At 36.8% G+C, this 15,739-nt stretch overlaps 1 protein-coding gene across 8 annotated transcripts in view; it reads left to right on the top strand.

The window, feature by feature from the left end:
- The window catches only part of LOC131843118 (muscle calcium channel subunit alpha-1), a 139,341-nt gene that overhangs the window by 105,748 nt on the left and 17,854 nt on the right, over positions 1-15,739 (top strand). For all 8 annotated transcript variants that reach the window (XM_059191718.1, XM_059191719.1, XM_059191721.1 and 5 more), the window contains exons 3-19: positions 728-1,020; positions 7,149-7,254; positions 9,085-9,224; positions 10,115-10,221; positions 10,613-10,765; positions 11,122-11,318; positions 11,791-11,894; positions 12,028-12,206; positions 13,028-13,131; positions 13,485-13,600; positions 13,817-13,919; positions 14,162-14,313; positions 14,538-14,748; positions 14,831-14,951; positions 15,097-15,182; positions 15,285-15,388; positions 15,473-15,645. In XM_059191718.1, the coding sequence (XP_059047701.1) occupies positions 734-1,020; positions 7,149-7,254; positions 9,085-9,224; positions 10,115-10,221; positions 10,613-10,765; positions 11,122-11,318; positions 11,791-11,894; positions 12,028-12,206; positions 13,028-13,131; positions 13,485-13,600; positions 13,817-13,919; positions 14,162-14,313; positions 14,538-14,748; positions 14,831-14,951; positions 15,097-15,182; positions 15,285-15,388; positions 15,473-15,645 (2,443 nt within the window). In that variant the 5' untranslated portion in view covers positions 728-733. The remainder of the gene's footprint in view (positions 1-727; positions 1,021-7,148; positions 7,255-9,084; positions 9,225-10,114; positions 10,222-10,612; positions 10,766-11,121; positions 11,319-11,790; positions 11,895-12,027; positions 12,207-13,027; positions 13,132-13,484; positions 13,601-13,816; positions 13,920-14,161; positions 14,314-14,537; positions 14,749-14,830; positions 14,952-15,096; positions 15,183-15,284; positions 15,389-15,472; positions 15,646-15,739) is intronic.

Here is a 15,739-nt window from a genome sequence, read left to right as displayed (position 1 = left end):
ATATATATTAGATATATAGATATATATTATATACATATATATATACACATACATACACGTTAAATATACTAAAACTACGCAACTGATTTTGGTACGGTTTTTTAATAGATAGAGTGATTCAAGAGGAAGGTTTATATGTATATATATATATAATACATGTATACCCGTGCGAAACCGAGGCGAGTGGCTAGTTACATATATTATACTAGCTTTTGCCGCGTTAATTACTCTCTTAGGGGTGGAATATATCAAAATCCTTTCTTAGGGGATGCTTACGTCATAGTAGTTTTATGCACGCAAAGTCTCAGCCCGATCGGTATAAAATTGACAAAGTTTCATACAAACTTTCATTTCCTATTTTATCCCCTTGGGGGTAGAATTGATCAAAATCCTTTCTTAGCGGATGCCTACGTCATAACATCTACCTGCATGCTAAATTTCAGCCCGATTCGTCCAGTGGTTTGGGGTGTGCGTTGATAGATCACTATGTCAGTCATGTTTGAGTTATATATATAGATGTTTCATACGATGTTCACTTTCCTCACAAGCTCCTAGTGGTTTACCCCAAAATTGTACAAACACACCGTCAGAATCGGAACAAGCACGTCAAATAAAGAATAGGACTGTTACAATCGCTTCTATCCACATACCCTGTCAGGATGCTACCTAAAAAAGAATTTAGAGGAAAATTTCAAATGAAACTAACCAACCCCTTTCTTTTTTACAGAAGAAGATGAACACCCAAGAGAGTTGTGGCGAGGAGCCGCCGACCACCGCACCACCGGCCGCCGAAACGCCGCTCGGACCCACCACGGATGTCACCGCCACCACGGGCACCACAGTGGCGGGCGCTGCGGCGGCCGCGGACGGCACGGGGCCCCTCATACCAGTACCGGCCGCGCCCAGGAAGCCGCCCAGGAGAGGGCCCAAAGTACAACAGGAGCGGCCGAAGAGAGCACTCTTCTGTCTAACACTAAAGAACCCTCTAAGGAAACTGTGCATAGATATAGTGGAATGGAAGTATCCTTTTCAATTTTTATATATCACCTAGCTGTACCCGCGACTCGTCCGCGTGGAAATTAACTTTATTTTTCTAAAATTAAAGTAGCCTAAATTATTACATCAGCTACCTGTCAAAAAAAGTCACGTCAAAATCGGTCCAGCCATTTCAGAGATTAGCCGGAACAAATAAACAGACAGACAAAAATTGTACAAAATGTTATTTTAGTGTATGTACCGCATTATATTCATATGCATGTAGTTAATAAACGTTGATTTCAATATTACAAACAGACACTCCAATTTTATTTACATATATGTATGGATTGTAATCTTTAAAATAGTTTTTTAGTACTACTGTAGGGACTCGATATTTATTAAAGTTCAAAACACTTTGGAGAGTCAACAACTGGCGGGGTTTTCTATCTGTTAATCATGGTCAGTGCAGAGATAATTGTTATCGTTTCATTTATAATATAATAGTATACACAAATTGTGGAAACACTTAAATTCAAATTCAGAATATCTTTATTCATGTAGGTCTATTACAGCCTCTTATGATATATCAAATATACCGTCAGTTCGGAGTGATTTCGAGATGAGAAGAACTGATAAGAAACTTAGCTCGTATTCTTTTCAAATAAATGTTGTACATGTTTACAATAATACAGATTCATTTAAATTCAAATTTGGGAGAATAGAGTGACCACCAGCATATGTTATTGCAATAGCAAATAGTCTGATCAGTGTTCGTAACCCGAACAGACCAGTCCCCACAAGCAGCACCCGTTCACAAGTATGACGGATGAGGCAGCTATCTTTGCACTCAACCATATTAGAGGAAGCACATCGACCCGGCCCATCTGAATTGACGCTAGATTTGACATATTATAGAGTCAGTCAACGAAAGTAAAAGATTTCCCGTCCAGTCAGCGTCCCAGTGGCTACTCGCGGTCCATTTCCGCGTGGTAACAGCAGATTATATCGGATCCACGACCAGTACATCCGCGTGGATGGCACGCCGCCAACACTCATCCAGCAGTGTTGAGGAACTCCGCGCGATTTCAAAACATTACATATCGATCATCGTAATGTATTTATATCGAATTATATTTATATCCGAAGATATTTTGTTGTGTTGAGAATGAATTGTAAATATCTACTGAACGTGCTGTAATACGCGGTTTCTGCTGTGCGACTTTGAATATCTTTGCTCAGATCTGTTTCATTTAAATTTTATAAGAATACTAGCTGTTCCCGCGACTACGTCCGCGTGGAATTTGACTTTATTTTTCTAAAGTAAAAGTAGTCTAAAGAACTAAAAATTATTTTGTTCGACTAAATTTATTCCATTAGGTACTGATAGGTTCAAACTAATATATTTACATCCTGCATCATCTCTTATTTTACCCCCATGGGGGTTGAATTTATCAAAATCCTATTTAAGCGAATGTCTTCATCATGGTAGCTCCAATTTTTTATTTCAGTTCAATCAGTCGAAAATCTAAGAAGCTTTATACAAACTTTCATCCTCTATTTTATCCCCTTAGGGGTGGAATATATCAAAACACATTCTTAGGGAACGCCTACGTCATAGTAGCTTTATCCATGCAAAGTCTCAGTCCGATCGGGTTAAAATTGACAAAGTTTCATACAAACCTTCATCCCTTATTTTATTCCCTTGGGGGTAGAATTAATCAAAATCCTTTCTTAGCGGATGCCTACGTCATAACATCTACATACCTGCATGCCAAATTTCAGCCCGATCTGTCCAGTGGTTTGGGCTGTGCGTTGATAGTTCACTATGTCAGTCAGTCACCTTTGATTTATATATATATTTAGATATATTTTTATTTATTATTTCAGCAGATGTTAAAAAAATAAATGAATAACACACTAAACAAAAAATTGTTCAAAACATTGAACAACAATTACCAAAAAAAAGTTGCTTTACCATTTACAACAATACAAAATTACGTGTTAATTCCCCGGTTAACAGGTTAAACTGCAACGGTTATCGTATTGTCTCTGGCCCGCTGAAAACCCGACGTTGCAGGGTTGCTGTATAAAAATAATATTTTGGGCCACACATAGTACAACCTGAACGAGCCTGAACGAGCACTATCAATAGTTTCTTGAGTATTCTAAATGATAATTCATTTTAATTATTATATAAAAATGTTCACGTCTGTATGCAGGCTGAATACACTGGACGTTATATTTAATATTGTATACACATATAAGTACTGTACTCTGCGAATAAATGATTTGATTTGATAATTGTATATTAAAAATGCGTCCGATTTTTATTACGTACTGAAAATGTATACAAAAATATAAAATACAGACACAGTCACGTCCCGGGGGCTCTTATAAATACCGATGTTATATATTCACTAGTTACTCGCCCCGTCTTTGCATGGATGTACATGTATTATACATATAAACCTTCCTCTTGAATCACTCTATCTATTGAAAAAACCGCTTCAAAATCCGTTGCGTAGTTTTAAAGATTTAAGTATACATAGGGACAGATAGCGACAGCGACTTTGTTTTATACTATGTAATGATGATATAAACTATAACGGAGGAGTACAACGTCCAGGTGGAGTATTAAATTAATTAATTGTGCGTAAACAAAACAATGGAGAAAAAAATTGATGGTGTGCCAGCCGCCAGCCGCACCGCCAGCCGCCAGCCGCCAGCCGCGTGCCGGCTACAGTGAATGAATGACGGACGCGTGACGCGTGACCCAGGAAATACAAGTGTGACCATGCAAATGTACCACAACACCACAAGATCAATAATCTATACAAGTAAATAAAATTGTAGTGTCTGTTTGTAATATTGAAATAACCGTTTTTTACTACATGCTGTCGCTGTCTGTCCGTCTCTATGTATGCTTAAATCTTTGAAACTACGCAACGGATTTTGAAGCGGTATTATTTAATAGATAGAGTGATTCAAGAGGATGGTTTATATATATTTCATGATAGAGGACTACTGGCCGAAGGGTGTGTTGTACCGGCGCTACCGTGGCAGATTGCCGTCGTCAGTGCCGTGATCATAGAGACAATTTTATTTACACATTTTATTATTATTTGTTATGTATGTTAATCTATAAGGTATTTATAATATGGGCCATGTAGCCTGAATAAAATAAATACATAAATATATATATATATATATATATATAATACAGGGACCCGGCATCGCACGGATAACGTATCCTGCGAAGCCGGGGCGAGTAACTAGTTTTATTATATTATATTAAGTAGGAATACACTAACAGTGGTTACAAGTTGTCACTTTGTCTGATAAGTATACTAACAAAATGATATAAATACATATATACTAATAATTACTGATTAAACGAACTTACCTGGAAGTGAAGTTCTATCATAATTATGCTCGCTGCTTCGTCCGAAGAGATTAATGACCCACCCGACCCGGTTACTAGCCCCATGAAATATCATATGAATATATGATATGTTCTCTCAACTGAATGAAGCAATGAGGGAAACCAGTTAGTAATAACGACTCAAATACCTTAAAAAAAAGAAAGATTGCAGGTACCCAGGTACCCTACATCCGAAGCTCCGAGGAGGTGAGTGACCCGCGAGGGTGGGCGCGGAGTGGTCCCCGTGACCCGCACTCGGAGGCGGCTCCTTCATTGGAGAACGCGGCCGCGTCTCGGCCGAATGCGGAAGCGAACCCGAGACGTCGGCGACTAATCGTGTATGAGCGGAACATCGGGGGCTTTTGGTGGGTCGGGTCCCACAGTATTCGTCCGCACCCTTTCATAAAGGCGGACGTTTCGGTACTGTAACCTTTCCCCTCGAAAAAAAAAGATACCCTACAAATCTCAAATGACAGTGCGTGAAGGCTACACCGTACGTGTCACTACATGTATTCGAATATTAATCTCGAGGACGGCCCCCTCCGGTCGACCCCCGTCCAATTCAAACGGAGGCCGACGTTACGACGGCCTGAGCCGAGGTTCGAACCCCTAGTGGTGCCCTCAGACTAAAGTCGTATCCGTCAGGCGGGAGTTGGCCTTCACTCCATAATTCCATCCTTTGGTTTGGAGTGCCATGCTCGCCCCCTATCGTCCGGTGAAGCTGTAAAGGCCAGCTGCAGCCAACAGCATTAGAGTAGTCCGAAAAAAAAACTCGAGGACGAATCAGCGAGTATAATATAAATTTATATGCTATACTAGCCATTCATATAATTTTCCGGTTTCGATGACAATTCATAAAACGCACTATTGACTTGAAATTGTGTTTAGACTGTAGTTATACAGTGACTGTTAATTTAATAATAATTTATTGACTGTTAATTTAAACTGTTTATTTTTACAGTGACACACGAATTTTAAAATAAAACAGACAGAAATCCTCGCATTCTCTCTCATATTGGTTTGTGTAAAATTAAATACGAAATCATGCATTATGTTACATTTACGTTTAGTGTCATTGTAGGTTGCGAGCTCGGCCCGTGTCACCACCACTTAGATGACTACTTAGATCGTCCGATTTTGTAATATATATAAATAGACTGGCATTACAAAGCGTAGGTAGCGATATTTCTGTACTCAATACACGGGTACTTGACATCTGAAGCAGTTTTACGATGCCTGATGCGCTGCCAACTGTCCGCGGATCGCTCTCATCTCGCGGCCTATAATGCATATAAAACGGAGTCAGTAAACCTAAACCGACTGTACAAGATATATATAATAAATATTACTTGTGTGCCGTTCTTATTCATATCTAGCTTTTAACCGCGGCTTCGCTCGGATAACTTCATTATTGGCTGCTAAATGATGCTGAAGTAGTAAAATGTTGATAGTTTATTGTATTGTTTGTTTTTTTATAAAAAATATTTTTTTAATAAAATAAAATATATCCCACGTTCATTGTAATACCGCCGTAGTATTTGCGTGAAAGCGTAATAAAAATCCTTTTCATATTTATAACTAGCTGTACCCGCGACTTCGTCCGCGTGGAATTTAACTTTATTTTCCTAAAATAAAAGTAGCTTAAATTACTCCATCTGCTACCTGCTAAAAAACGTCTCGTCAAAATCGGTCCAGCCATTTCTGAGATTAGCCGGAACAAACAGACAGACAGACAAAAATTGAAAAAAAATATAATTTTAATATTATATTCATATGCATGTAGTAAAAACGGTTATTTCATTATTACAAACAGACACTCCAATTTTATTTACATGTATTAATATTAGTAATGATAATAAGGACACCAGTTTCTGTACTCGACTCACTTTGTACCGAATGCACTCTAAAAATATTACCCATTTTTTTGACTATCTGATATATATAAACAGTTGTTGATGCTCAAGTATGTCCTCGCCAATGTTTACAGAGTGCGTTTCCGTGTGGGATATTTCGGTACAAAAATATATTAATTGCTCGTGCAAAATAAATATTTTATATCATATTTTTAACAAAATAAACTATTTTATTTGATACTGCGACAGATTGCGATGATTTGACGATATTCACGTTCAAACAGAAATGAGATGTCTCACAATGTTAACATGTCCCCACACCTACCTGCTACCTACCATACATACATATTGTAAGGAGAATTGTGGGGACTGGTCTGTTCAGACTTTTTGATTTTACAATAGCATATGCTGGTAGTCACTCTATTCTCCTGCATTAGAATTTAAATTAATCTGTATTATTGTAAACATGTACAACATTTATTTGAAAAGAATACGAGCTGAGTTTCTTGTTAGTTCTTCTCATCTCGAAATGTGCTGTGTGTCGCGATTTTTCATTGGACTATCTAAAGACGAACGTTGAACAAGTCATACATATCCATTGACATCTCTGTAAACTAACTGACTTCTCTCTTACATAGCAATATAAATAAATAGCCAACCGATTATAATATTATATTTTATTCAAAATGACGGAGTGTTATCGTTATATTTCAACAATATCTTTATTTGTATTCATTGTATATCAAAATATGATGAAATATATGTATTAATATAAATATTTTTGGCTGGTCCCTGACTCTATGACCTGTCAGTAACATATGGTCAATTATTTTTAGAGTAACAACTTATTATCCGTTATTTCCGATGCATATATATTTCCTTAGCGCAGTCATCAGACCTTTCGAGTGGATGATACTGACGACCATTTTTGCCAACTGTATAGCGCTGGCGGTGTACACACCGTACCCGGCCAGCGATTCCAACTACACTAATTCAGTTCTGGTAAGTGTCCTCATGTCATAGAATAGAATAGATAATCATTTATTCAAATAAACTTAATTTTTGCACTTTTGAATAGTCATAATATTTTTTGTAATCTACCGCTCGTTCGGAAATCTGTCTCATCACAAGAAGAACGAGCATGAAACTTGTGTGTTGCTCTTTTAAATAATCATTGTAAGTTTACATTTCTAATTCGAAACATGTGTGAATACAAATCACCGACTAGCATTAATTCATTAGCCTCAGATAATAATAATAATAATATATATAATACCCATAGTCCTCTCATCTACAGGTATCATACCCAAACATAATCAACCTACATCACAGCCTGAAACAATTAAATATACAAAAGGCTGCCATCTTAAGTACCTGTCGTATAGTCCGAAAACTTCTCGAAATAGATGAAAAGGATAAAACACCAGTCACACCAGGCACACAATATATATATATATATATATAATCAAAATCATATAACATTGTCTATTAGGTGAATTAAAACACTATGACGAACGAAGTACTGATTAATATTTTTGCTACATACGAGGATATGACTGGCGGAAAACAGGACGTGTAATGGGATTACTGTTGACTGTGATAAATGACGTGCAATCTATGTATGTACATAGACACGTTTAATTCATACAACTCACACGTCACATTTCACTACAATGGTTCCAGTAATAAGAACGCGTACAACACCATTCCTCCTTTCTATACTAGCCGTAAATCAGATTTATTTATCATATGAACGATATGCAAATCTCCTCCGATCATTCCCACGTCCAATTCAAACGGGGATCGTAATCACGACGGCCTCATCCCAGGTTCGAACTCCTAGCGGTGTCCTCAGTCTAAAGTCATATCCGTCCGGCGGGAGTTGGCCTTCAGCAGCTCCGTAAGTCCTTCCTTAGGTATGGATTGCCATCTGTACTCGTCTCTTATCGTTCGGTGAAGCTGTAAAGGGCAGCTGCGGCCAACAGTATTAGAGTAGTCCGAAAAAAAAAGATATAGCAAAACAACAGTTTCCAGTGTTTTGTTGGAAATTAATTATGTTAACTTGTTTATTTTCTATGGTACAGGGGAGTTACCTTTTAGTACATAACTCAAAGTTCATACGGTAGACTGCCAGCATAGACTCGGGATAATATAATTAAATTTAAATGTCCGTTAAATATGTGATGTACAATTTATTTATCGCTCTTTAAAATGCCTTAATTGTATGTTTTTGTGATAAATCATTTTCAATTTCAACGACACGAGAGTTGGATGTAATTAAGGTCTTGTAACTTTAAATAAATTATGATTCACGACTTCATCCCAACCAGGGGAGACGTTGGCAATTCTATTATATTTATCATTTAAAAGTTAGCTTATACAAAATGCAAGCGAAGGAAAAGTTGTGTCGGGGGACGAGTAGACAGGACGCCGACGTGGACCGACCCACACAACCCGCACGCCTGCCACCTGACACTCACGGAGCCCTACGATAAACACTCATAAGTCTTAAACATTCCTACAACTGCTTTTCACACTGAATGAATTATTAAAATGTTCATAATTCCTTGAAATTAACAGTGTATTGTAATAAGATAAATAAACTAAAACAAAAAAACATCTATTCAAAAGAGCAACACACAAGTTTCTTGCTCATTGTTCTTGTGATGGATCTGCGTTCCGAATGAGTGGTAGAATAAAAAATATGTTATTGAAAGAGCTTGTATTGAGTTTATTTGAATAAAGATTACTTCTATTTCTATAAACTCATTAATAATTAATTTAAATTTTTTTTACCGAAATTATACTTATCCAGAAATTGTACATTTGCAGGAGAAGATCGAGTACGTGTTCCTGGTGATCTTCACGGGGGAGTGCGTGATGAAGATCATAGCTTACGGCTTCATCATGCACACCGGCTCCTACCTCAGGAACGGGTGGAACTTACTCGACTTCACCATCGTCGTCATTGGGTAATCTGATATTCTTTAACTCTAGCAGTTCATGTCAACATGTGTACACTCAAAAAAAAATTAATAGAACCAAAACTTGAATAATATGGTATCCTCATACTCCATACCTCATGCTTTGTATATATTGTCATCATCACTTTAAAGCTGCTGCTACCTTTGGCAGCGTGCTTGCCATTTCAACCTTAAAATATCTGTGAGACTTTGATAATAACCAGTTTTCTAGTAATAACAAAACATCATTAATAGGTCCAAATATGTTCTGCTAAAATTACTGAAGCTACACTATGAAGAATCGTTTGTTAACTATACTATGTTAGTGATGTCACTCTGCGTCTGGTAACAGTTTCAAACAAGTGATGATGGTGACATGCAAAATTGTGACGCGTATCGTCGTTACATCATTGTGATTACATCATCCGTGTTCATCCGCATTCCCGATCACTGAAGCGTACGGCTCTTATCTTGCCGATTACACTTACAAACTGGCGATTTTCCGCTCCGTTACGTGGCATCTCCTCTTAACTTTAATATCTTTTAAACTCGGTGAAGATATTTCTATTACATGCCGTACTTAATGTGCAGAAGATTGTAATTATTTTTCATGGCGGCGTAGCGCAGTAATAGTGACGTCTACATATGATTGTCTATAATATATGGACAAACTTTTTTGTATGTTATATACTTTGTCCTGGGCTTCTATTGTAGAGTAACGATGCATCATAAATTTCAATTTCGACAACAGCTGAAACATGATCATCATCATCATCCTAGATCTTGCCATCATTTACCATCACATAAGGTAAGACCAAGCGCAATCCCTATTAATAAAAAAAAATGCAATTAAAAGGCTGCAGAGTTCAGTACATGAGTGTATCTTGTCTTGTTTCCAGTATGGTAAGCACGGTGCTGTCGAGTATATTCAAAGACGCGTTCGACGTGAAAGCGCTGCGAGCCTTCAGGGTGCTGCGGCCGTTACGACTCGTCTCCGGTGTGCCTAGTAAGTACATTTTAATTAAATTAACAATCCAATGTATATTTATAACGCTGTTTTGTTTATTAGAAATAAAAACTGGATGAAAGTATACTCAGGATGAAATATATAAACAATGCAAAAGATTATACATATGCTAACTTATCATGATCAGATTGCTTAAATCATCCTTAGACCAGGAGAAAAGTAAAGAGCTGTTGTAAGTACATTCTGTGGCGTAGTGTATAATCCCTGCCCTGTGCAATTATTACACAAGATTTTCATTTTACAAAACTTAGCAGAATGTAAACGATACAAAACAAACAAAAGCTGCTCAGGTTTACTGTAACTACGTATCGTATGCTAATGTAAAAATATAAATAAGGGAATGTGTGTCTGTAATGTAATTATTTGTCAGGTCTACAGATAGTGCTGAACTCTATATTGAAGGCGATGATTCCGTTGCTGCACATCGCGCTGCTCGTCATATTCGTGATCATCATCTACGCTATCATCGGCCTCGAACTCTTCTCCGGGAAGATGCATAAGAGTTGTTACAATAAGTTTACAAGTAAGAATAATTATTATATATTTATCCATTATAAAGCTCACGAATTAAAATACTTCAAACGTAATTAATAAGTTAATGTCTGTTCGTATAAATTTTGACGACGAAATTGAAGCACTCACTGAAAACAATAAGGAAACATGATTCATTTCAGTTGGCTTTACACTGTGAATTCATCCATTAGTTAATGAACTACAAAACGAATTCAGAAACACAGTAACTAATATAAAACAGTACTATTTTGCAGTCTATATTTGATCTCATAAATGTCCATGCAAACGCGGCGAGGTCGCAGTATTGGTTAATAAATAAATATTAAGTTGTAAAAATGCTTACCGACTGAAACGTATTCTTTGCAGATGAGATCATGGACTCCCCACATCCGTGTGACTTGGACAACGGGTTCAACTGCTCCAGTATAGGCGAGGAGATGGAGTGCAGAGAGGGTTGGATAGGCCCCAATTTCGGTATCACCAACTTTGATAACTTCGGCCTGTCCATGCTCACAGTGTTCCAGTGCATCACGCTGGAAGGATGGACTGACGTTATGTATAATGTTAGTATTTCTGTTTTAGAATTTATGTCACTTTCAAATAAAACTCCATCATTAATTCAACCATTTATTTTGCACTGCAGAAAATAAGGCTGCTAAAGAACAAACCTAAATTAGCTAAGTCCATTAAGGGATTAAACAGTTTTGGGGTTATCCTTTTATCTAGTGGAAAAGAGTTATCCTACTCGTACATTGTACAGATTTGCATTATTAAATATTTTTCTTTCATAATTGATTCTTCGAGCTACTTTCCCACTTTATAGGCAATACAAAGTTTTCTAAAAATAATATTGTCAAAGGATTGACCTTCTAATTGGATTCAGCCATACAGGTAGTTTACAACATATCTAAGGACAAACTATGAGGAGAGGCGAGTTTGAGACTCACCGTTAGAGTCCCAAAGTCAAAGACAATAGAAGGCTGCTTTATTGTTGATGTACATATTACAGGCGCTCATGTCTGTCATGTCTTTCAGATACAAGATGCGATGGGCAACAGCTGGGAGTGGATATATTTCGTTTCAATGGTCATCTTGGGAGCATTTTTTGTTATGAACCTTATCCTCGGTGTGTTGTCTGGGTGAGTACGATACAATTACCATAATATTTACCCACTTCTCCGATCGACACATATATATTTATTATCAGTTCGGCCAGGGTCGTGGGTAGTATATTAAAATTGGTGACCGTCTTACTGTTTTCAAAATATCTAGTGAGTTCTCCAAAGAGAGAGAAAAAGCGAAGAACCGTGGCGACTTCCAGAAGCTACGGGAGAAGCAGCAGCTGGAGGAGGACCTGAAGGGCTACCTCGACTGGATCACGCAGGCCGAGTACTTGGAACCGCTCGCTGACCAGCACGACGCTGTCGACCAGAAGAGAGACTATGGAATTGGTCAGTAATATGAATTATTTATATGATTACTGTAATCGTACTATTTATTTATTTATGTTGATTTGCACCATTATGACATAGACATTTTCCTTTTTTACAACAGGCTTCTTATTTTATTTTTTTATTGACATAGTATGAGGAAAAGAGCTTTGAAGTTTTAATTTCGACGTTGTTTGAACTAATGAAATTATTTTTTTGTCGTGAACGTTTTGACGTTCTTTTTTATGGATGATAATGGAATGGTGCACCCGTCTGCGCTAACGGTTTACGCTGGTGCCCCACCAGTGGAAAATGATAAGATGAACATGAAGTCAGGTCAGTTATAATTTCTTGGTGAATTTCTCACGATGGTTTCCAGGGGGAAGCGCATGGAGGTCAACCTGACATGGTACATTGCTAGCAATAAGATCATCAGTTCACATTACTAACTACTACTAACTATACTAACTACTACTAACTATTACTAACTACTACTAACTATACTAACTACTATTTAATGTTTGGTAAAATATGGGTACGCCCGTTGTACAAATTGTACATGTTTCCAAAGTATGCATACAGGGTGCGGTAAAGAATTTTAGAGATTTAAAAGGGGGTTTGCAGTTAGCCCTTGATTATAAATTTACGAGCGATATAATTTTTCTGTAGCACTAAATGGTTGTGTAAGTGAGTACTATTACTATATAGATTAGATCCTGCCGTACTTGTCTCTTTATAATTTTATGGAAGTATGTACCTACGTTATTATATCTATGTTTTATGTGTGATATTTATGAGATACAAATCTAATATATGTAATATTTATTTATTTATTTCAACAGGACCAATGCCGAACGAACATGATTCCACAGATCATTTAGGTATAGAAAATAATGAGCAACAAAAGATATCTATTGGGAAGTTATGGAAGAAAGATTTTGATAAAGTAAGCATATTTATACAAACAATAATATTGAAATACAACAGATATATAAAAAGTTTAATCATATTCTATCAAAGAATGGTTTCAAAATGACTAAAGGAAATAATATGTACGTAGCTGCTAATGTTTATGAAAAAAGTGAATGTTGAAGTATTATTTCTACAGATTATTTAAAGTCGAAAATAATTAAAAGCAAATTAATTTGGCCGTGGATTTTAACGATAGAATATAAATATATGAATGAAGTAATAGATTATGTTGTAGTTTGTTGTTAGGCGTACTCTGTGATGTGATGTGATGTGTGCACTACACTGAGTGTGTCCGGTAACCCAGTGTGGTCGTGTTGCGTTGTGCAGGTGAACCGTCGCATGAAGCGGGCGTGCCGGCGCGCGGTCAAGTCGCAGACCTTCTACTGGCTCATCATTGTGCTCGTGTTCCTCAACACGGTGGTGCTCGCCAGCGAACACTACCAGTGAGAGCCGCCGCCGCCTTATTACAATCCGATTCAATTTCATCAACACTATAATTTAAATTAACTTCTTGGAAAAGTTTTGCATCATCTTCTCATCTCTCTTATCAACTGTTGATACTTATTATTATTATTATAATAATTGTAATACTGTTGTACTTAGTATTACAATTATTCAATCGTTTTTCATGATAATCTCGTACTATGTCGTATTTGCAGGCAGCCGCCATGGCTGGACCACTTCCAAGAGTACGGGAACGCATTTTTTGTTGCATTATTTACGTTAGAAATGTTAGTGAAGATGTACAGCTTAGGTCTACAGGTGAGCTGAACCATTGTACAATAAGAATGAAAGAAAGAAAGAAAGAAGAATGAAAAGAAATTTATTGTTGAATGTGTTATCATTGGCAGTAAATCTATCTAGAGGAAATAGAAATAATCTTTATTCAAATAAACTTAATATAAACACTTTTGAATAGTCGAGTTCTTTTATTCATTTGGAATGCAGACTCATCACAAGAAGAAATATTATGTATTGACTTCATTAATGTTGATATGTTTCAGGGATATTTTGTGTCTCTTTTCAATCGCTTCGATTGCTTCGTTGTGGTGGGATCTATTAGCGAGATGGTGCTCACAAAAACTGAGGTGATGCCCCCGCTCGGCATCTCCGTGCTGCGCTGCGTGCGGCTGCTGCGGGTGTTCAAGGTCACCAAGTGAGTACATATCCAATGTGACCAACACCAACTTACCTAGTGCAGACACACTGGGTGTGTTCGAGGGACCTGGCAAACAAATTAAAAAAATATATACAATGTATATAATTTCATATGATGTATACATATAACGTATATCTGTACTATGCATTAATTACTCATTTTTTTGTATGATTTATATTTCATCCTTTTACTAATTTACTATAAACTTTGATAAATATCAGGTACTGGCGCTCTCTGTCCAACCTGGTGGCGTCGCTACTAAACTCTATCCAGTCGATTGCGTCCTTGCTGCTGCTACTGTTTCTGTTTATCATGATCTTCGCGCTGCTCGGCATGCAGGTGTTTGGTGGAAAGTTTAACTATGACCCCGTCGAAGAAAAGGACAGACATAACTTTGATTGTTTTTGGCAGGCGCTACTCACTGTGTTTCAGGTAAACTGTGTAACATTGTCTATGTATTTTGATCTTATATCTAAAGTATTTAAATTATATTATCTATACTACTCTCTTTTAGATATTGACAGGCGAAGACTGGAATGCAGTAATGTATGAGGGCATCAAAGCTTACGGTGGAGTGGGCTCCTTTGGAATACTTGCCTGCATCTACTTCATTATACTTTTCATTTGCGGCAACTGTATCCTTTAATAACACCACTTGTTTCGATCTCGTTCTCAAATCAAGGGTCAATCTCAATTTATTATTAAAACATTCTAATATTGTACAAATTATCAATTTCTATACTTTATAGAATTATTAATTTTCTTAACAAATGTATGTAGATATCCTACTAAATGTGTTCTTGGCTATTGCTGTGGATAACTTAGCAGATGCAGAATCGTTGACCAATATTGAAAAAGAAGAAGGGGTATGTCTTTTAAAAAGCAATAAAATATTAAAAAAATATGGAAAAAAATAACTGGTAAGAAAACCAGTATAAAAGACTAAATATTCATTAATTTATTTCTAGGCTGTGGAAGAAAAAGATGGAGGCAGTATAATAGCAACAGAAGGTGGACATGTGGACACTGACGACGAGTACATCCATGATGATGACGCATACACTACAGACAAGTAAATACTGCATCTTTGTAACTACGGTATTATTGCTAATTATTTTAATTTAAAGAATGATACATGATTCCACATTTATTTTAGCTCTGATAGAGAATACGAAGAAACAGGTTCTGAAGGTGAACAAAATGACGAAATAGAAGGTGAAGTCGAGGGCGAAGGTACAGAAGATGACGTTGGAGGGGAAAGAGTTGAAGATGAACAGGAAAGAGAAGAAAATCAAGAAATGATGGAAGGCCACCAGAGGAATCATATTGGTATGAATATATTACAAGTTAGTAATAACTAGAGATATTAAAATCCAGAAAAAAATTAAGTTATGAGTTTACCTGAATTACATACTTTTAACTA

This window comes from Achroia grisella, unplaced genomic scaffold (genome assembly GCF_030625045.1).
Source record: "Achroia grisella isolate CSIRO2021 unplaced genomic scaffold, CSIRO_AGI_Agris_v1 utg2786, whole genome shotgun sequence".
NCBI classification, from domain to species: Eukaryota; Metazoa; Arthropoda; class Insecta; order Lepidoptera; family Pyralidae; genus Achroia; species Achroia grisella.
The sequence above is the reverse complement of the archived record's forward strand: the minus strand, read 5'-3'. Positions and strand labels throughout refer to the sequence as shown.